This window comes from Vicia villosa, linkage group LG5 (assembly GCF_029867415.1).
Source record: "Vicia villosa cultivar HV-30 ecotype Madison, WI linkage group LG5, Vvil1.0, whole genome shotgun sequence".
Taxonomy (NCBI): Eukaryota; Viridiplantae; Streptophyta; class Magnoliopsida; order Fabales; family Fabaceae; genus Vicia; species Vicia villosa.
Genome location: NC_081184.1, coordinates 3191780 through 3215846, shown reverse-complemented (window position 1 = coordinate 3215846; position 24067 = coordinate 3191780). Strand labels below are relative to the sequence as shown.

General features: G+C 36.9%; 1 protein-coding gene across 1 annotated transcript; it reads left to right on the top strand.

The window, feature by feature from the left end:
• Nucleotides 1–13144: 13144 nt before the first annotated feature.
• LOC131602467 (uncharacterized) lies at nt 13145–13558 on the top strand. The gene has a single exon (XM_058874590.1). It carries the CDS (start codon nt 13145–13147, stop codon nt 13556–13558), a length of 414 nt encoding a protein of 137 aa, XP_058730573.1.
• Nucleotides 13559–24067: the final 10509 nt, after the last annotated feature.

Below are 24067 nucleotides of genomic sequence, written 5' to 3'. Positions count from 1 at the left end.
TTGATACTAAGAAACGATCAATCCTACTCATGGACTTGCCGTCTCCACTATACCACGAAAATTTCTTCCCTTTGCACGGAGTATCAACCAAACCACTCTTAAGAATGAAATCCGCAAAAAGCTCCGTCTCCTTTATGTAACTCACTCCCGCTCTCCCTTTTCTTTCTCTATTATTCTTGATAGCATTAAAATCCCCACCAATAATCCATTCCCCATCGGAATATGTTTCCATCAAATCTAATAATCTATCCCATAAGGCTTTCTTCTTAGACAAATCACAAGAAGAGTAGACATTCACCACATAATAAAGATCCTCCTTCCAACATACTTTCAACCCCAAAAATCCATCCCCCTTGAAACTAAAGAGAACATCCATTTTGCTATTCTTCCAAAGCGTAATCAAACCACCCGATCGACCCTCCGAATTAGAGAAAGAAAAACCAATATCCGGGTGTCTCCATAAACTATTGGCTAAAGCCTCTTTCATATTAGAAATCTTAGTTTCTTGCAAAAGAAAAATATCCGCATTACCTTTGATGATCAACGAGCTAATTCTCCTCCTTTTGAGCGCATTTGCTCCCCCTCTAATGTTCAAAGAACCGATAATCATTGAACCACTTCATTAAGCTCCTTCCTTGTTACCTTAGATATCTCTCTTCCCCTTCCCAATTCCCCAATCCGCCTAACAAGATTACTCCTCCCTTTCGCATCAACCACCCCCAAAGCCACAATTGCCTCCAAAAGTTTATTCCCAACATCCTTTTTGAGAAAATCCCATTGTCTATCATTGTTCCTACAAATGTCCGACTCTTCCTGTTGATTACCGTAACACAAAGAAGATACACCACAACTCTCTCCTTCGTAAACCACACAAAGAGGGGCAGCAGCTGTATTTTTTTCTTTTCCCCGACTCCGGCTCCTACTGGAACACGCCACTTTCCGCCCCCCTGCCTTACCGCCAACCTTACCGCCTCTGGAGTACTTTCCCACTTCATCCAAAAATCTGTATTTAACTTTCTTCCTTACGGAATTAACAGCCCCATGATCCAATGAGCAACAGACCCGAGAATGAGTCGACTCAGAATTCTTAAACTCGCTATCCAACAAAACTGGCTGCATAATTGGTCCTGAAAAAATCTGTCCTCCACCAACCCGAGAAACAACCTTGCCTGCTGCCTCACTGTGTGTTGCATTCATCCCGACAGATAACGAATTTCCAGAGCCCGAGAAATTCAAACCCTCACTCTGAACAGCAAGCCTCAACTTGGGTTCCGCTTCACTCATCCTAGTGGCACCAGATTGCCTGCACAGAGGAATGGAAATCCCCACAGACTGGGCATCCCAAGCTGAAATGTCGTCGCTGTTCCTAACATTATTGAGTGCTGCGTCAAACCTCCCTATCACAGCCTCCTTGCCCTGTTCGATATTCTTGCCCCTGGTGGAAATTCTAACCGCTGACAGAACCGGATTTGAATTCTCAATCGTGTCCGAGCCAGCCAGCTTAACGTCGACATCTCTAACCGTTCTGTCCTCGGACAATTTATCTGATAATTGATCGAAACTGTCCTGCGGACTACCATCCTTTCCATCTTGATTATGCCACCAACCTGCTGCTGATTCAGTAGAACTACTCGCTAACGACGTATCTACCGTATTCTTAGAAAAAACTCTAAACTGACCCTGAGCATCTTCTTTAATAAACAATTTAAAGTCCAAACCATCAACTTTAATGGTAACCGAATCGGGAATGATACAAGCTATCGGCATATTCAACAGAATTCTCGCTACCGCAAACTCTTCGCCTTTAGCAGTAGTATCGTCTAGGCAGATGAATCTTCCCCAACGTTCGACCAAGGCTACGAAAAAATCAGAACACCAAGCGTGGAGAGGAACTCCGAACACCCTGATCCAAACATCCCTGTTCATATCCACCGAACTAACCTCCCACTTTTTAATCTCCGAAAACCAACTCTTCCACCACACTTCTCCTTCGCCAATCAAGTCCTCAATAAAACCTTCCTCATTTTCCTCCAATAGACATAAATCACTGCCCATGGGTGACACCTTAATCGCGAAAACGCCTTCCATTTCAAAGTTAGTTTGAATACTGCGAGCCGAACCCGGGATACACACTCTACCCACATAAGCTTTGGCCATTCTACTTTTAGATTCAGCGGAGGATTGGAACACTAAAGAAATGTTATCCTCCCTTTTCGAGTTCCTGACCACCTGACCAGAACCCACCACATCCGCAAAAGATTGGTTTCTCCGGAAAGCATTCGTAGCAACACCCCCACCGGACGGAGCAACCCTGTCCTGGGAGACACCGTGAAAACCCCTCACAGTCCTCTCAAAAAACCTGGCCTCCCGATGAAAACCTCTTTTGAACCTCGGCAAATTGACATGAATTTTCCTACTACCAATGATGATATTATCCAATCGCACCGCTAATAATTTACGGAATGAGTGATTTCAACATGAAGGATCTATTCTTGATAGCCGATTGTTTTCCTTTACTAGAAGAACTAAATCTCCGTTATCCCTTAAATACCAGTCACATAGATTTTATGGTAGATGATAATGATCTTCATGTAAGTGTTTAATGTTTTGCATTTACTTCAAATTTGTTTCTTTTGATAATATATTCAACTTCTATTCAACATGATAGCAGGAAATATTCATGAAAGTTTTATGTCATTTAAAAAATCTATGTGTAGGTTAGAATGATGCACGATGTGAAAGTATGATTAAGTTCTAATTTGTTTATGACAATGATATTATGAGTAAAACACGTGACCATCCACACAAGGTTGTCTTCTTCAAGTATATATGGGAATCTAATTGTGATCCATAACATCAAAGACTATCATACATAATGTACAAACGTCCCTTGGTTTGTTTTAACTCTTTGTAGAGTTTGTGTTGTAAGGGTTGTACTCCTAGTGCGAGTTCTTATATGAACTGCCTATTAAAAAAAAATCAAAGACTAGTTACCGTCCAAAGAATTGATTAGCTAATGGCTGAAAACTGCAAATTACCCGTGTCTATTACTCCAACAATCATCTCACTTTGTTTTCCAGGAGAAACTAGAAAAGCTGTTGTTTTCTCCAATACAAGGAACTCCGGTGTTCGGGTTGTGTGAAGATCGTACCTAACTTCAGGGATAATCTAAAGAATTTCCAGTTACTTTGTAAGTAATTCTGCTTCTTCAGATGTCAGGCTTGTGGAGAATCCATGAGCTACATGTTTGTAGGTATGCAGCATCTCTACAGTGCCTGATACTAATTTTAGTGATGAATCATACCATTTGATGCGATCGTCAAAACTCGCTGGCGCATTGGACTTCTTCTACAACATTGAGCATATCTTGTGTTATCTTTTCTGCTATGGTATATCTTCCAGAGAAAACTAGCAGCAAAGCCATCTGAAGACACTTGAAAATCAGCATATTCATCTTTTCATTGCAGGAAGAGAATTCTAGGCTTTACATAATGTACACAGATTCGGTGGATTTTCCACATCTCTACTATTACAATTTGGCTTCAGAGGAATTCCTTCTGAATGAACAAAGTTAAACTAGCACTGCATAGATGCTGCATACCTACAAACATGTAGCTCCAGATGATATGACGAGACACGAGAGGCAAGTTATCTGGCACTCCAGATGATATAACGAGAGGCAAGATTTCCATACTATTACAATCTGTTCTAGTCATGGATCCTTCAATGTTCATTGAAGGTGGGTACAATAATTTTCCATAACTTTACATGATATAATTATACTCCCTCATACAAGAAGACATGGATAGCAAAGATTAAGTCTGTTGAATGAGTATACGAAAATCAGAGGATTCGTACAAAGAACTTCCACAATATTTGGTGGCACTCAAGACATATGCTTCGAGAACTATTGTAATTTTGGAGACACTACTGACATTTACGCCAGACAGAACTTGTGTTAGTGGAATTAGAATATTCCATCAAATCTTCTGGACGTATCAACAATTAATCAAAGGTTTTGCGTTCTGCAAATCTATTATTTAAATTGATGGAACATGGTTGTACGAGAAATATATAGGAACGTTACTCATGACAGTGGCACAAGATGACAATAGTAATATATTTCTAATTTCCTTCACTCTGGTTGAATGTGAGACTGTTGGTGGCTAACGTTTCTTTCTCAAGAATCTCTAAATACACATTGCTCCACAATCCAATTTCTGTTTAATTTTAGACAGACACACATTTATTGAGAGTACATACAATAACCCTGATAATGGTTGACAAGATTCTCCTTCTATGCATGTCTAATGCATTAGACATATTGCACAAAAATTCATGCGGGAGATCGCAGACAAGACGCTTTGGAAAAAAGTTAACTTGGTGTAACTGCAATATGCGTTAACTCAACCATCATTCCAACACTACTACAATGAGATCAGATTGAAAAATGCAGATGCGTTAACGTATATCGATAATATTCCAGTGAAGAAATTGACTAGGACATTTGACAATGGTCAACGATGGGGCCACATGACAACAAATCTTGTGGAATCAATAACTATGTTCAAAGGCATCAGAAACCTATCGATAACTGCGCTGGTGAAAGCAAACTATTTTAAGTTAGGGTCACTGTTCGCGACTAGAGGCTCAAAATGGAGTTCAGTATTAAAACTGGGGCAAATGTTCAGTGAAAGTTGTATGAGATTTATGAAGGAGGAAATTGCCAAAGCTAACACACATGTCGTTACAATATTTGACCATCATAATCATACTTTTAGTGTACACAAGACAATAAACCATAATGACGGGAGGCCAAGGGGATACTCTTGGGTCGGAGTAAATAGATTTTGGTGAGACTGTGACAAGTTTTAAGCCTTCAGTATGCTTTGCTCCATTGTCATTGCGGCATGTTCTTATGCTCGCCAGGATCCTTTCAATCATCTAACTGTCGTTTACGAAGTCATAAACGTATTCAATGGGTACATCAATAGCTTTTCAGTGGTAGCAAAGGATGATTATTGGCCTACATATAAATGGGATGCAGTTTGGCACAATAAAAATATGTGAGGAGTAAAAAGGATCGCCCTAACAACACGCATATTTGAACCGAAATGGATTTGACTGACAAAATGGTAAGATTATGTGGTATATACTGTCATTCCGGACACACAAGGAAACGATGTCCCAATCTTGGAACAAGCTCCACAATATAATTATTATATGTACTCTTGATATGTAATTTATTTTTTGTAACTATGAAATTTCGTATTGAATATAACTTTCGGTTACAATAAAATGAACACAAGCACACCTAAAACAACAACACGGTGAACAAATAAAAAGACTTAACATAGCAACATATCTAAGAGATCAGAACCATCAAAACAATATCATTTGGTCCATACATGATAACACGGACATCACTGCCAGTTTTAACTAACTCCCACACACGATGTACTTCATTATTATTAAACATCGAATCAAGCTTATCAATTCTTCTAATTTTTACCGTTTTTAATCTCTCCGTCTAACAGACCAATTTCTTTTCAAGATTGTTGTGATTTTTTTGTTTGTTTGATATATGTGTTTTTTGATTAGTTGTAGGGAAAGATGCTTATTGTGGTATGCTTCAATTATATTGTGTAAACGGGGAATTTTGGATTCTAATGATTTATTATGTGTCTTTTGCAAAATGAAGGAGGAGTCTTTACATCATCTTTTAGGAGATTGTGAGATTGTAGGTAGTATTTGGAAGAAGGTTCTTGTGTGAATCAATTACGGGCCGGAGTTGTCGTTGAAGGATTTAGAAGGTTTTCCTTTTATTTTGAATAAGGTGAATTGTTTGGCTAAGAGATCTGTGATGGCGGTTATCTGGTTGGCTTCAATTTGGTGTATATGGTTGAGACGTAACGCCATAATCTTCAAGGAAGACAACTTTAGTTTCACCGAAGTCTATTCGGATATTGTCGCTTTGTCTTGGTGTTGGATTAGATCTTACTTTAAAATAGCTGGTTGTTGTAATTTCTATTCTTTGAATACTTCTCCTCTTCTTTGTGTGGAGAAGTAATTTTCTGTTTTGTATTGGGTAGAGCATCCCTTTTGTTGCTTATTTAAAAAAAAAAAACTATGAAATATATAATTATTTAGCAAAAATTCTTAAAATCATTCAAATTAAATTAAATGGAAATTTATTATTATCATAATATCAATTTTTAAGAGGATAAAAGGAATCCTTATTCTTATATCAGCTTTATATTTATACAATCTAAAAAAAATACAGAAAATTTGTGACCAATTAATCAAATAATTTGAAGTTCTTCTACTAGTAAAATTCAATTGTAATTACATAAATCAACAAAAATCCGGTATGCTCCAAAACTCTATCATATTACCAAAACTCCAAGTAACGATGGTTGTGGATGCTCCGGCGAGCCGTCGCGGGTTCTGAGGGCCGCGCTTCTCTGTCTTCTACGGTGGATCTGGATCTTAGGGTTTTCTTAGTCAAGATTTTGGTTTAAACTCCTGTTTTTCGAAACAGGGACCTTGTCGAGGCTAGTGAGAATCCCTTCGCTTCTCTTCTACCGTCTTCTTCTTTCTTCTTTCTTTATGTTCAACAGGCGCGGCGGTCCACGGCAAGGTGGTTGGGAGGAGGTTAGGAGGAAGGGTGCTTTTAGGTCTTTGAAACCTAAATGGGATACTTTCCCGTTCGGGGGGAGAAACGCTAACATTCCGGTTCAGTCCTCGGAGGAGTGTTCGGTTTATTTCTCGGAATTTCCTGATTCCTACAATGCAAAGGATCTCTTTGAGTTATTTGGTTGTGTGGGCAAGGTGTTAGAAGTTGCAATAGCTCCGAGGAGGAATTCGGTGGGTAAAAGGTTCGGTTTCGCGAAATTCATCGAAGAGAAGGATGTGAGGATGTTAGCAGTGAGGTTAGATAACATTGTCATACTGGGAAAGAAAATCCACGCCAACATTCCAAGGTTTCGGAGGGGTGAGTCGGCAGGTTTCAGCGGCAAACCTTTATCAGGGGAAGGTTCAGGTTCAGTTTCAGCGAAGCCTCAGCAGGGGATGTTCGTTAAAGCTTCTGATCAGATTTATGGAGGGTTCAGAAGGAACAACAGGTCCTATGCACAGGTAACCGAGAATTCCATTTTGAAGGAGAAGAAGTGCATACTGAACTACAAATCCAAAGCAGAAACAAAGGCGAGTTTGGCTAAAGCGTATGTCGGAAATGTTCTGATTCCGGGTTCGGCTTATTCTATTCAAACTCAATTTGAATTGGAAGGGATGTATGTTATTAAGGTCACTCCTCTGGGGGGTAATCGTTGTTTGCTTCAAGAAATGGAGGAGGGTTTCATTGCGGACTTAATCGGTGAGGGCGAAACTTGGTGGAAAGGTTGGTTCAGTGATATAAGAAAGTGGGAGGATACTGATATAGATGGAAGTAGGACTGTGTGGATAAAGGTTTTCGGAATCCCGGCTCACGCTTGGGACGACGATTTCTTCGTGACGCTAGCTGAGGGCATTGGTTCGTTTGTGAGCATTGACGCGAACACGGCTTCTAAAGCATGTAACGATTTCGCAAGAATAATGCTGAAAGTTGACATTGGCGCCTCAGTACCGGAGTCCGTGGAGGTCGTGATAGACGAGAAGCCTTTTTCTTTGTTCTTGAGGGAGGAAATCTATGACGCTCTGAGGATTAATCCAGGTAATTCTAAAACTCAAATTACTGGCCCCGAGTCATCGGACTCGGATGAATTCTGGATAAATGATTTGCAGGAGCAGAATATTAATTCGGTTGATGAGTGTTCGGACGACATCATAGAACATCTTTCAGAAAGTGGTTTTGGGGCTAATCCTTTTGTCGATACGTCTGTCCCAAAGTCGGGCGAGGGGAAGTATGGTGGAAGTGGTGCGGTGTTGGAGAATCATAACAGTGGCTGTTGTGGTGATGGTGTGAATAATAAATTGGGAGATAATGCTGCTGTCTTGGTGAATTGTAATAGCGACAAGGGCGCGGTATTGGTAAACTCGGAGGACATCATTGAACAATATTCTGATAGCGGTTTTGGGGCTAATTCTGTGGTAGCTAAGTCTGTTTCTAAGCTGGGAGAGGGGTGGCATGGGGGCAGTGCTGCGGTTTTGGCAAAATCTAACAGTGGTTGGCATGGTGATGGATTGAACCGTAACTTGGGAGATATTGGTGCTGTTTTAGTAAAATGTAATAAAGGTTGTTGTGGCATTGATTTGAAGCGTAACCTGGGTGTTGCAGGGGCTGTTTCTGCTTCCTCTAATGGGCTTTTTGACAGGATGCTGGGCACAGTTTCTGCCGCTACTGAAGCAGCAGGGCAGCCGGTCCTGGTCCTTTCAGCCGGTGATGCAAATGGCACCGGGTCTGCTAATTCAGTGGTAAATTGCAGCTTGGTTCGTGAAGATCCAAACACGGGGAATAAAAAACTGCGGTTTAGGAAAATGGTTGGCAAAGGAGGAGTTGGAAGAAAATTAAAGGGGCAGGGGCGGAAAATTTGTGATGGTAAGAGGGCTGTTGGTTCAGGGCAAGTCGGTAGCGCGCCTTGCGTGAATGGTCTGGTGCATTCGGATTCTTCTAATTCATGTTCTTTGTGTTACGGAGAACAAACGGAAGAGTCGGATATTTGTAGGAATAATGGGCGGATGTGGGAGCAATTGGACCGTAATATGGGAGGAAAATTGTTAGCGGCTATGATGGCTTTGGGGGTTGTGAATGTGGATGGTAGAAATGACTTGGAGAGCAAGTGTGGTAGTTCTGAAAAATGGGGGGCTAAGGAATCGGTGACTGGGAGGGAGTCTAAAAAGGATCCTCAATGATTTTAGGATCCTTGAATGTTAGAGGATGTGCGAATGCACTTAAAAGAAGGAGAATAAAGGAATTGATTAAGAGAGGAGGAGCGGAGTTATTTTTGATTCAAGAATCAAAAATTTCCAACTTTAAGGAGGAGATGGCTAAAAGCTTATGGTATGGTGGTGAGGTTGGATATTCTTTTTCCAACTCTGTGGGGAGGTCGGGAGGTTTGATTATTTTGTGGAATCCCATCAATATGGAGGTTATTAGTAGCTTTAGAGGGGACGGCTTTTTAGGAATTAAAGTCCTATGGAAGAATGATATTTACTATGTGGTCAACGTCTATTCTTCGTGTGACATTATCAAAAAGAAATTGTTGTGGCAAGAGTTGTTGAGATTGAAGAATGCTTTTACCGACGGCGAATGGATTTTTGGAGGGGACTTTAATGCCATTAAGGATAGTAGGGAGAGGAAGGGGAGAGCGGTTATTATTAATAATAACGAGATTGACTTATTTGCGGAGTTCATTGTTAATAGTGATTTGGTGGATGTTCCGAGCAAAGGAAAAAAAATTTCTTGGTATAGCGGTGATGATAAATCTATGAGTAGAATCGACCGATTTCTTGTCTCGTATCAAGTTGTTAACAAGTGGGGGGTGGTTGGTCAAATTATTGGCGATAGGGATATCTCGGATCATTGTCCGGTTTGGTTAGTGAAGGATAATGTTAATTGGGGACCGAAACCGTTCAAATTTAATAATGAATGGTTTTCTTTTGATTCTTTCTTGCCTTTTGTGGAGAAAGAGTGGAAATCTATGAATGTTCGAGGGAGAGGTGATTATGTGTTAAAGGAAAAACTTAGACTTTTAAAGGAGAAGCTTAGGAGGTGGAATATAGAAGTGTTTGGAAGGATTGATTTGGAAGTCGAAGAGGGAGTTAGGGAATTAAATATGGTGGATAGTAGGTTGGAAGATGTGTCCGAAGAATTGCGTAGGGAGTTGGTGGAAAAGAGGAAAGAGGCGTCTAGTAGAATATGGAGGAATATGAGAATTAAGGAGAACATGCTAATCCAAAAATCAAAGGTGAGATGGATGAAAGAGGGAGATGCGAATAGTAGTTTCTTTCACAAGGTGATGAAAGAAAAAAGAAGGTTTAATCATTTAGGTCCTCTCCTCTCGGAGGGGGGCATGGTGGAATCGGTGGAGGAGATTAGGGAGGAGGTTTTCAATCATTTTAGTAACAAATTCGTCGAACCGGAGGTAGAAAGGCCTTTGTTGGAAGGGATAGATCTCAAAAGTATTAGCGTTGAAGAATGTTTGTTCCTTGAAAAACCATTTCAAGAGAGTGAAATCAAGGAGGCTATTTGGGATTGTGGGATAGACAAAAGTCCGGGCCCGGATGGCTACACGTTTCTTTTCATTAAGAATTGTTGGGCGTTCATTAAGGAGGATTTCGTTAAATTCTTCAATCATTTCTTTGATGGAGGAGTTATTTCAAAGGCGCTCACATCTTCTTTTTTGACTTTGATTCCGAAGTTGCAAAATCCGTTGACCTTGGACGACTATAGGCCTATTTGTTTGGTGGGATGTTTGTACAAAGCTATCGCCAAATTATTGGCGGGAAGACTTAAAGGGGTTCTTAATTCTATCATTTCTCCTTGCTAAAACGCTTTTGTGCCCGGTAGACAATTGTTGGATGGAGTGTTAGTGGCTAATGAGGTGATTGATTATGCTAGGAAGGAAGGTAGAGAGTGTATGCTTTTTAAAGTGGATTTCGAGAAAGCTTACGACAAAGTGAGTTGGAGTTTCTTGCGTTACATGATGAAAAGGATGGGCTTCGGGAAGAAATGGATGGGATGGATGGAGTTGTTGGTGTTTAATAGTAATATGTCGGTGCTTGTGAACGGTAGCCCCACAAAGGAATTCGGAGTTTTTAGAGGATTGAGACAAGGTGATCCTTTATCTCCTTTCCTCTTCGTTTTGGTGGCGGAGGGATTGACGGCCCTTATTAGGAAATCCATTGATATAGGAGATTTTGGGAGGTTTTCTATTAAGGGTGCTTGTTATGTGGATCTTCTTCAATTTGCGGATGATACTATGATTGTGGGGGAGGGAACATGGAAACATCTTTGGGCCATCAAAATGGTTCTAAAGGCGTTTGAAATAGTATCGGGTCTTGGAATTAATTACCATAAAAGTAAGTTGATTGGCATCAATGTTAGGAGATCTTTTTTGGACGCCGCATCCTATTTTCTCTCATGCAAAGTGGAGGAAAACAACTTCTCTTTTCTTGGTATTCCGATCGGGTGTGATCCTAGGAAGACTTCGACATGGCTCCCCTTTTTGAGTAAGGTGAAGAAGCGGTTAACGGGGTGGAAAAATCGGTTTCTAAACTTGGGAGGGCGTATCACTCTTTTGAAAGCGATTCTTACACCACTTGCTATTTTTACTATGTCTTTCTATAAAATGCCGTTGAAGGTGGTGAGAGAATTCAATTCGATTCAAAGTAATTTCTTGTGGGGTGGAGTGGAAGAGAAAAGGAAGATTCATTGGATTAGTTGGAAAAGGGTGATGTCTCCGATCGACAAAGGGGGTTTAGGGATAAAAAATATTTCGGCTTTTAATTTAGCACTTCTTTGTAAGTGGAGGTGGAGGATCCTAAATGGTCACGATTCTCTTTGGTTTAACGTCTTGAAAGCAAGGTACGGAGATTTATTTTCTTTTATTTTTCATGGTGGTGACGGTTTCAAAATTCCTTCTTCTTCTTCTCTTTCTTCTTGGTGGAGGGATTTAGTGAAGATTGGTTATCGCTCGTTTAGAGATCCTATAAAGGAGTGTTGTTTGTTTGATGTTCATAATGGTTTCAACACTCCTTTTTGGGAAGCAAGGTGGTTGGATGGTGTCATTTTGAAGGATTTGTTTCCGGACTTGTTTTTGTTTTCTAATTTGAAGGGGGTGTCGGTGGCGGCTATGGGAGGTTGGTTGGAGGGTGTTTGGAGGTGGGGGGATTTTGGTATTTCCGTGTCGGTTTTGGAGGATGCCGAGGTGAGGAGTCGGTTCATCTCTTTTAGCCTTTTGGTGGGCAAATTTGGAGGATTTAAGGATGGTAAGGACTCGGTTAAGTGGGAGGGTAATAAAGGTTTGGATTTTTCCGTGGCTTCTTGTTATGCTTTCTACGGTAAAGACTTTGTCCCGCATGGTCCACCTAACAAATTTGATGACGTTTTTCGGCTTGTTTGGAGAGTAGAGGTGTCTTTCAAAATTAAGGCATTTGGTTGGAGACTCCTTCATGATAGATTACCTACCAAGAATCTTTTGGTCTTGAGAGGTATTCATTTTCCCGTTGATAATTTAATGTGTTTTTTTTGTGGAGTGGATGTAGAGAATAGAAACCATTCCTTTTTTGGTTGTGACGTGGTGAAGAATATTTGGAAAGAAATAGCTTTTTGGGTTGGTAAAGTGGGTTATATGGAGGACGATTGTTTGTCCAATTTTATGGATTGGCATAGGTTCTTTTGTACACAAAAGTTAGTAGATAGCAAAGTTGATGTGGTTTGGTTGGCAACAACTTGGACTATATGGATCACTAGGAATGGAGCTTGTTTCCGGGAGGAGGGTTGGAACGTTAGCGACATTGTTTGGAGCATTAAGCTTCTTGTTTGGAAGTGGTCTTTTTGCGGAAAAATTACACATTCCAATTATTCCTTTTACGAGTTTAGTAAGGATCCAATTCTTTTTCTCTCGTAATTCCTTTGTAATTGGCGTGTAATTTTTTCTCTTCTTCCGGGTTTTTTTCCCGCCTTCGTGTAAACAGGTTTTGAGAACCCTCAGTTCTCTATTATATAATATCTTGCTTACACAAAAAAAAAATAATTTGAAGTTTATATAGAAAAAAATTATAATGCAGAGGTTTCAAATTTCAGTCAAACATCAGTCCTATAAAATATAAGCTAGCTTGAAGAAATAAAGAAACAATCACTATTTTTTTCTCAATTACATAAACATTTCCAACATCTTATATAAAAGTAAACTGTTTCTTTTATAGTATTCAAACGATTACTGAATTTTCATCCATAAAATAACCAAGATGTTCAAAAATATTTATAACTCAATTTATTTATTTATTTATTAAGGATTTGTTTTCAAAATTAAATAAAAAATCGCTAAATTATCTGATAGGGTTAGTGTGAAAATAAAAAAAAAAAATTATAAATTAACAAACCCTAGTTTTACATGGAAAAAAATTATATTAAGGAGAGCATGGGAGAGGGAGTAACATATAATAAGAGTGAATGAATTGAGAAATTAGTTACTCTGTAACAATGGCGGAACCAGCATTCAAATCTAATAGAGTAACATATTTACCGGATGAATTATTGGATTGCATCTTCAAATCCCTCAACGGCCACCGCCGCACTTTCAAGTCTCTTTCCATGGTTTCCAAACAATTTCTCGCCATCACAAACCGTCTCCGATTCTCCCTCAAGATCATTGATCAAACGATCCCTTATCTTCCTCGCCTCTTTCTCCGCTTCCCTAACCTCACATCGCTCAAACTCGCTAGCATATTCAAAATTATAGAGGAAGTCGACGATCTTGTAACCCTAGTCTCCACTTTCCCTTTACACATCAAGTCGCTCTATCTCTCCACCAGACCCATTCATAGTCGTGCCAATGGGGTTCATAATAGCCAATACTATGAAAAAATTGACATCTCTCACTTGTTACAAAAATGATTTCGTGTAGAAAAGAATGATTTATTCTTCATCACTCACAAAACTAATACATGTAAATATCCCCGTTTTTATATCATGATCATATTACAACTTCATTGATTTGGTTAGATCAATTCCTCATATAATTAAATTCTGCATCCTTATTCGTGGTTTTTTGGCTGAATAGTGTTATGGTTTTAGGGGATGGTTATTGATATCTATGAATATTTTTAAGAAAAGTTTTATGGCATCCACCTTGAACTAAGCTATAATGTGCATTGGGAGCTTTATCCACTAAATAATTTTAAGGTAGATATATTTTTACTTGTTTACTAGAGAAGTTAGTTATCTTTAGATGAGACTAGACCAAAAGGTTGTCAAATTTTATTTAGGCTCTGTTTGGTAAGGTAATTTTTGAGTTTATAACTTATGTCTTATAGCTTATAAGTTTATATGATAATAAAAGACCAACTTATTTTTCAGACGTTATTTCAAATAACGTTTTAGTTTATAGCTTATAGTTTATGTTAGAAATCACAAACACCATGAATGCATTATGGCAGCCATGGATAAATGAAGGAAAAGAGAAGAAGATGAAAGAAAGGCTGAAGCTTTTGATATGAATTAATCAGCTTGGTGAAAGTTTCAGTACAGTTAGGCTTATATAGTTGCTTGAGAATCAATGAAAGAGCCACAAACAAACTGTAACTAACTAACAGAAAATAACCAACTTCCTAACTAACTTTGCAACTTCTAAAGCTAAAGGCAAATCAGTTACAAAGAGAAGGAAATAAAACCTATCAGAATCATTATTTCAACAGTTTATCCATTTTTCTTCCTATTTTGTCTTTATTATTTTAAATAAAACTCACTATCATCATTTATAATTTAATTTAAAATAAAATAATTATATATTAAATGTTTTTTAGGTCATTTTGATTTATCAACTAATTGGATCGCTAATTTTTACTAACGGTTCAATTAGCTTATCAGCTATAAATCATCAGTCATCGGTTATAAGTTATAAGCTATCTGTCATCAATCATCAGCCATAACCTATAAGCTATCGGGTAACTTATCAGTCGACCACTATTTTTACTAAGAATAATGCTTAATATCGCGAAACGCATCTCACGTGAATGTGTCACAAATGCTATGAAACGAATAACTAGTTCTGATATAAAAGAAAATTAAAATTAATACAATATTTTATTGTATACTAAAACAATACACCTTTTTAAGTTGAGTTTTTTCCATATAAACTATGAATACTACTTTATTCAATTAGTGAAATTAGAATAAATGACCTCGATGTCAAATATGCAATTTTTTGGATTAAACATGCTTCTAAATCCGACAAAGTCGAAGTCATTTGTATTTAATAGAGTAGAAGTCGAATACAATCTATAGTAGTTAAGTAGTGTGTATTAGATTGAGAGTCGAGAACATCTTGCTGTAGTCAGATGTGAGTATTTGACCGAGTCGATTAAAGTTAGTTGAAGTCAATAAGTTTGAGATTACTTGATCTGCAAGTAATCTTATATAAACAGGGGGCCACCCATGCATTCGTAATTACATCCAATAAAAAGAGAAATAGAGAGAGAAACTCTCTGTCTCACTTCAATAACTCATATTCTCTCAATTTCATCTTATTCTCTTTTACTTCAAACTTCTTTCTTTTCAAATCTTTGTGCGAGGGAACTGTTTTGCAACTAAGGAGTGGTTGAATCACTCGAGTGAAGAGTGGGGAACGACAATCTAGAATCAATCAAGAAAGTGATTGAATCTTGTAATATCAAAACTAATTTCTAACACCCGGTATCTAGAGCACTCATTGTGATTCTTGGGAAGCACAGAGCAATGATTTCTCATTCAAACAAGCACTTTCCAACAAATCTTTCCACTTTGAATGACAAGAATTATGAAAATTTGTGTAAGTGGATGAGAGTTGTTTTCGGTTATCAAGATATTTGAAATCTTGGGAAGAATGGTGTGACACCAACTGGCGAAGATGCAAAAGATGAAAAAAATGTCGTTCATAAATATTTGAAGATTAAAGATTATAAAGCGCTATTTATAATCCATCAATGCGTTGATCCAGACAACTTTGAGAAAATTAGTGATGTAGACTAATCGAAGATAGCATGTGACATCATAGAGAAGTTATATGTAGCCCGACTGATGATACCATTAGTCCCTCTAGCGAGGCGATGGACCTCTTGCGCATGACTTCTATCAATCTCTTAGTCAAGACTTGTGATTAACTCTTTTTTGTTAGACTTAGATTGCGCCTCTTCGGCGTGATTTCTATATCTGATTCCGCCCGAGGAAACCCTAAGTCCCTCAGGCGAGAGTTTAATTAGCCTAGGAGTCCTGAGTCTCTCAAGCAAAGTTATATGTAGTCTGACTGATGAGACCATAAGTCCCTAATGCGAAGTTACATGTAGCCTAACTGATGAGACCATAAGTCCCTCAGGCGAGGCATTGGATAACTTATTTGTATTACCCTGATAGGCGGCTGGGGCGAAGTCATCGACGACAGAAGTTCAACCAAGGTGTGGTGAAGTCAGCATGCCTATGATATTGATCACATTTATTGACAACGACGATGCTATCCTTCATCAAAGTAGGCTAATAATATCTCTCCCTTAACAACTTGTGGGCGAGGTATTTTCCGCCGGTGTGACTACTACGGGCTCCCTTGTGTACTTCTATTAGGTAGGTGGAACATTTGAAGGGCCAACTCCCTCTTTGTAGCCTAGTTTTCTCCCAAAAGTCTACCAAGTTTTCCTTCAACTCCTTCTCCACTAGAGTCAGAGAGTCAAATAAGAAGGCGTAAGTCTTCAGTTTCCGATTGAAATGGTTTGGGTCGAGTATCTCCAAATCATGTAATGGCATTTCACCAGCTCCGTACTAGGGGTCTCAGACAAGGAAAGGTCTTTTTCTAGAACTTTGGTGAAGATAAAGTGTGCTTCAGGGGGTCTGAGGGGTCACAAAGAAATAGTGTTCCATGAAAACTAAAAGGTTCATGACCATATACAACATGTTGGGTTAAATAGAAGCAATTTTAACTTATCAACTTATATAAACTTAGCATGTGACTTGTTTAGGTACATATTCTATTTCTACTCATGAATTACTTGTTAAATAATTCACTGACTTAGTTGTTGGAGTGCTAACCTTGTAGGTCTACTCCACTTCACCGTACCAGAAACACACACCACCTTACTTGAAAACATTATTTTTCTCATTCATCTTCTATTCCTGATGATTCCAACATAAATCACAAATGATTACGAATTTTTAAACATAAAAAATAACAGTTTCAATAATCAAATTGTATGTGAATATTTATAACTCAGTTTATTTACTCTTAAAGGATTTGTCGGAGAAAATAAATAAATAATTCCAAAAAATTCACCTAAAAGTAAAACAAAATTAAGAGAATAAAAAAATCAATCAAATTGTAATTCTAATCATAAATCTCAAATAATTTTAAATAAAAACAAACAAATAGTTATAAAAATAATTAGAATAAAAATATAAAATAGTTTAATTGCTATACATTTACGACCACTTAATTATATTACTTTTAAAAAAATTAGAAAAAAAATTTCAACAAATTAACATTTTTGTATTTCAATTAAATTTAAATAAAAGTATAAAATAGGGATACAATTCTTTATTTATGGGCCTAGAACTGTAAATAAATTGAGTAAATAAGGGTAACATCTATAATGAGTCCGACTCGTTACTATGTAACAATGGCGGCGGCGGCAGCAGAAGAAGTTTGTTCACATTTACCAGAGGAATTATTGGAGTGCATCTTCAAATCCCTCAACAGCCACCGCCGCACTTTCAAGTCACTCTCCGTCGTCTCCAAACAATTTCTCTCCATCGCCAATCGTCTCCGATTCTCCGTCAGAATCAGCGATGAAACCATCCCTTACCTTCCTCGCCTCTTCCACCGCTTCCCTAACCTCACCTCCCTCATCCTCACTATCCAATGCAAAACCATAAACGAAGTCGACGCTCTTCTAACCCTAATCTCCACTTTCCCTTTACACATCAAATCGCTCCGTCTATGCCCCAAACTCACATTCAGGTCCATTCCGATTCCTGCAAATGGATTGATCGCTTTCTCCAAAACTATGACAAATTTGAAATCTCTCACTTTTTACAGAATGAGTGGTTTCCTCAAGAAGGATCTATTCTTGATCGCTGATTGTTTTCCTTCACTCGAAGAACTCAATCTCATCTATCCCCGGTCCAGTAGTAACCACGATTTTTTGGTAGATGATAATGATCCATTATTGGCACTTCCCAATCTCCGCAGGATTAGCCTATCTGGTAATTTCATCTATGACGAATTTGTTGACTTTCTTTTCCACAACTGCAAGCTTCTTCAACAGATCAAGATCAAGGAGTGGCGGATTTCTCGGGGGATTTGGGAAATACGATAGTAATAGTGAGTAAGGTTTTAAAAAACCGTCACGGCTGCGTAAAGATTATCGCGATTTCGGTCCGTGTATTAGGGCCATCACAGAGTGAATTAACTTCTTAACGTGATAACCGTATAAGTTTCGGGGCAGTCGTTTTCGCTGCCACGGATAGTTTTTTAAAACCCTAATAGTGAGATAATATATTTGTAGTTGAATTACAAGTTCCTTTTCAATTTGGTTGTTCTTGCAACAAGCAAACTTAGGTATTTTGTTTTGTTTTGTATGAACTATTGAAACAAATTCATTCTTTTTCTATATATTTATAATGAAGCTGCTAACATTAGTTCATAGTAGTGTTATAAATAAGTCCTTAGATCGCTTCAGTTAAGAATTCAAATGGCATGCTCTTCTTGCTTGTAGATATTCTTAGAAAGAAATGTGGTATTCTATCTTTATCATAGATAAAACAATGTCTTTGTATATGCTTCATTACAAGAGATGGACTGTTACTTGCAATGCAAGTAGCTGTTCTTGCCTAATAATAACACATTTCTTAACACACTCCCCTAATCTAAAACTTATTGAAAAAGCATCGATTAAAGGTACAATCAACAATCTAAAACAGAAAAATATAAAGATAATTGATCTCAGCTAAATCAAAAACATAAAGCTAATTGACCTCAACTAAATCACACAATCAAAGTCTTGATCTTAATCTGCAAAATACAGGGCCGGTCCAACACTGCTTAAAGCAAACTTTGAATTGAGGCCTTTTAGATTTTAATAACAAATTTAATCAAATTATTATAATATTTATTAAAAATTTACTTTTCGAGCTTTTTGAGATGCAAAATTATTTATTAAACTATTGTAATCAATTTTATTTAACATTTCTTTTTCAATCGATAATAAAGCCAATCCATTTAATCTTTGTTGAGACATTGTTGATCTTAGATAAGATTTTATCAATTTTAATTTTGAAAAACTTCTTTCTGCTGAAGCAACAATTACATGAATCGTTAACATTATTCTATAAGCAACAATTGCATTTGGGAATGAGTTTATATATCAATTGGTTTATCTTTTTCGACATGTATGATTTCTCTTAATATTTTCAATTCTAAAAATAACTCTAATCCATCAATATCAGAGTTGTCGTTATGTTTTAACGAACATTCGAGGTTAAGACAATATTCTTTTAAATTTTCAATTTCCAATGATCTTAATTTTTCTATACTAAATAGAAAACCAAAAATATCTTGATATATTTTAAATTGTTCAAATCTACTTCGGAATGATGTAATTGCATGATCTAATATATACAAAAAATAGTCAGATTTAAATTATTCTTGAGGAGTTTTTAAAACTTCATCGTCAATAATCTCATCAAATTGTCTCTTTCTACGAATAATACTTTTATAGGGCCGTTCTTTACTAATAAATCTCTCAAATTTGTGTCAATAGTTATCCATTGACTTGGGTCATATATATTTTTATGAGATGATTTTTCTAATACTTCTTCTCTATCTTCATTGTGAGTGTCAGAATCATTATTATCTTGCATATTAACTTGTACTCTAGTTTCATTTTCACCAGCTATTCCTTCTCTATTTTCATTAGCATATATATTGTTAACTTATTCATCAACTACCTCTTCTCGATTTTCATTTTCATCATGGTTTACATTATTAACTTGTTCATTTAGCGAGCAATCACCGATGTTTTTAATTTTTCTTTTTTTGTTTGTCTTAACAAATTTGTCTAAAGCCCTTTTTTTGTGATTCAATCAAAGCTTCAACTCTTTTTTTTTTAAGTTTCGAATAACCCGATTCATATTTTCGAGTTGACATTTATATATTTTAAAACAAGTAACCAATTTAATCAAATGTTGAAAGTAAAAGAGAACTAACAAGAGAATAAAAAATATAGATTAAACAAAACAAATAGTAACAAAGAAAATAGATCTAACAAGAGAATAAAAGAACTTGTTTGCCGGTAAAAAGAGAATAAAAGAAAGAACCGCTTATTTGTCGTCGATCGAAACAACAAACCAGTGATTGGAGATGGAGAATTAAAAAAAACTTAATAAGCCAGAAGAGGAAGAGGAAGTGGTATTTGTCTAGGTAGAAAATGCTCAATGACAGTTTGACGTGAAAGAAGAAGAGTTATATTATTGGAACTTTGAAAAAATGTTAAATCAATTTAATATTGAATTAATAATTAATTTGGAACGTTAGGAAGAGAAAGAGTAAAAAAGGCACAATTTTGAAAAGGTGTGAGTTGTTATCTTACGTGTTTGGTTGGAGAATTTTTTTATTAGAATTGATAAATTAATTTAATTTAATTATTATGATTAAATTTTTTTAGGGGCCTAAAGCCCTAGCTTTACTATCTTTACCGAATGACCGGCCCTGGCAAAATGAATCTAGTTTCAATGGTTTAGTCATTACATCGGCAAGTTAATCTTCAATGATAGACGTGTGGGAACCGCAAGTGCACGACTATGTCAAGTAGTAAACAGATTGAACCCATAAAGAGTGTGAAGAAGATTTTCATCATCTATCTTTTGATTTTGGTGAAGCCAAAAACTTATCAAAGAAGAAAAAGCTTGAAGACTAGCTCAATCAAGCTCAAATGGTCATAGGCATTAGAAGTTCAAAGTATAATTAATGGAATCGATCTATGGTATCATTTGCAATCCATTATATAATATTTAAATGACTCAGAAAATATCATTCATATTCATCTCAAACCTAACTCTGGTTCAACATCATAAAAACAAGTATTTGGCAATTTTATAACAAGTGTAACCGGTTGTAGGTTTTTGGTAACTGCTTACGTGTTCGAAATTTTGATTGAGAGATGCTGTCATGAAGTGCTAACCACATAGAAAAGATGGCTAGGGAGGCATCTACTGCTGAATACAGGAGACGAATGAGGGGTCAGAGGGTTAGGATAAGACATACGCAATAGGCCCTTCTTTTTTTATTCTACTAATGTATTAATTTTATATTCCATACTTTCTGAACAACATTTGTATTATTTTTTTTGCTATATCAAAATAATATTACCTACCTTATTTGAGTTTGTTTTATTGTTTTCCATTTGCGTGTTTATTATCGGTTTAAATAAATTATCTTCAAACTGACATTGACTCTTTTTAAAAAATGGCAAAAACAATTATGTTTCTGCCAACCATTTTGCCCAGCCAGGTTTTCGAATATGCATATCTAAGACGTCTTTGGGCGTTTTCGGAGATGCATATCTGAAACGTCTTTGCGTGTTTACGGAGACGCATATCTGAACCAATTTTTCTAAAATTCATTATGGTTTGTTCGAAAATGCTGGATAATTTAGAGTTTTCAGAGGTATGATTCACTCAATAAAAGTGTATTAAGAAATTCCCTAAAGTTATGGTTTACTTTGAAACCAAAATAAAAAGATAGTTTGATTTAAAATCATTCCATCGCAAGATTATAGAAAATATAGTTTTTTTTTTGGAATAAAACATATAGTTATATCTAGGGTTGAATCTTCAAAAATGTTCATACATATATAAAAGGAGAGATATTCTTACTCCAGGAGTAAGTTATCAAGACTTACTCCTCATCATGACCATTGATTCTTTTTCAATCTAATGGTTAATATTAACACTACGCCAAAAATGAGTTTTAGCTGCACCCCTACGAAAGCGCTTTTGGGAAAAGCGCTGCTATAGGTTGCACAAAAAAAAACTAAAAAACAAGGGAAAAAAGCGATGGTAAGGGGGGGGGGGGGGTACGAGAGCGCTTTCTAAAAAGCGCTGGTAAAGGGGGGGGGACGAGAGCGCTTTCTAAAAAGGGCTGGTAAAGGGTGGGTACGAGAGCGCTTTCTAAAAGCGCTGGTATAGGGCACATTAAGAAAGCGCTTTATAAAAGCGCTGGTATAGGTATAGGGTACGAAAGCGCTTTTAGGGAAAAAGCGCCGGTATAGGGTACCTATGAAAGCGATTTTGAAAAGCGCTGACGTAGCTCATTTTAAAATTAAATTTTTTAAAACAAATTAAGACAAACGCGTTTTTTCTTTCATTATTCTTCATCGTTTCTTCAGTGTTTTTCTTCACAAAGACGAAGGCACTGTTCTTCACAAGACGCCGCCGCCACCAACCTCCACAGGGCCGTCGCCGTCACTGTTCGTTCTTCATCGTTCTTCTTGCCTTCTGTTCGCCGTTGCCGTTCGTTTTCTTCTTCGTTCACAGCCGTTCGTTCTCAACATCTCCTCTCAGCAACAACAACTTCGAATTCGTTTGGAGGTAAATCTTCTATCATCTTTCACTATTTTGTTGTTATTTGAAAACCTAATTCTGGAAATGTGAGGTTGAAGATGAAAGTGAGGTAGCAAGGATGAGAGTGAGGTTTCAAACCTTATTTTGCTTTGTTTGTATATTAGGGTCTGTGGCATATGTTTTGATACATTGTTTTGCTGAGTTTTGCTTTGTTCACTCTGTTCAATACAATGAATCAAAAATTACATAGACAAAAATTGTAGGTTATGTTGTGTGTAAATACAACACGACACCGACAAATGTGATTATTACATTCAAGTATTTCATTTTTTCAAATTATTATAGGTTTTTGAGTGAAGATAATTTGAGTGATTGTAGGTTATGTTGTGTGTAAATACAACACGACACGGACAAATTAGTGAAGATATTTTGAGTGCTATCTTATTGATTATTAAGATTTAATAGTATCCTTTGAAATTAATGATAGAATAACATTCTTATTTAGATTCTTCCAACTAACATGTATATAAATATTGTTCACATCTTTTCATTGTTAATGAGAAATATTCAATATTCAAGTAAAAAGAAATTAATATCATTGATGTTAGAAGTGACTCTTAAACATAACTTAGGCACTATTTTGATAAACAGTTTAATTAAGTACTATATTGCATTAGTGCATATCATATAAGTGCTTATCTATAAGCTATTTCTATAACAAAAGATAAAGATAAAGCATCTAGCCAAAACATATTTGAGCATTTCGGTTTTGTAAATTCGGGTGTTTGTAGTTTCTAGCTAATTGATAATTGATTTCATATCATTTTAAATAACTGAGTTCTAGATTGGGGTTTTTTTGATATTGTGTTAGTAGTGGTGTATTTAACTGCATCGTGTGTGTTTAATTTTACAGTTACTTTGAAGCCTCTGTTTCTACTTGTTTAACGCCGATTCAAACCTACCCGTCTCCCACATCAAGTCCAACTCAGGTTACTAGCCCTTTCTTCTTACTTATAGTTTGTTGTTTTCTGCTTATAGTTTATTGTTTATGGTTCTATTTAATTTCAATTTAGTGTCTCTCAATCAGTTTTTTTGGTTTGTGGACTTATATTACCTTGAAAGATGTGAGCACTCAGTTTGGCAAGCCTTTTGCACATTCACTTGTCAAGGGTGGGTGGAAGAAGAAGTCAATTTTTTTTGAACTTCCATATTGGAAGTCGTTGTACGTAAGACATTTCCTCGATGTTATGCATATTGAAAAAATGTATTTGACAATGTTATTGGTATGTTACTCAATATACAAGGAAAGTCTAAGGATGGCATTAACATAAGGAAGGACATGGTAAACATGGGAATGAGAACTGAATTAGGACCCGTGACGAAAGGAAGACGAACATATCTTCCACCTGCTGTTTACACTCTATCTAGAAAGGAGAAGAAAACATTGTGTAAGTTTCTCAGTGAAGTTAAAGTTCCAGAAGGCTACTCATCAGATATTAGAAGACTTGTGTCCATGAAAGACCTCAAGTTAAAGAGTTTGAAGACGCATGATTGCCATGTTATAATGGAATATTTTTTACCAATAGGTATACGTTCTATTCTGCCTGAAAAAGTAAGAAGCGCAATAACTAAACTGTGTTTTTTCTTCAGGTCAATTTGCAGTAAGCCCAATGGTCCTCCGAAGCCAGCGGCAAAAAAAGGTGGTGCTTTTGTGCCTCGATACCGGACGACGCTCAGAACAATTGTTGATATGTCCGATTTGAAGGATGGTGCTTTCCGTAAAATCAAAATGGATGAAGGTATCTTTGGTATTGAATTCATGGC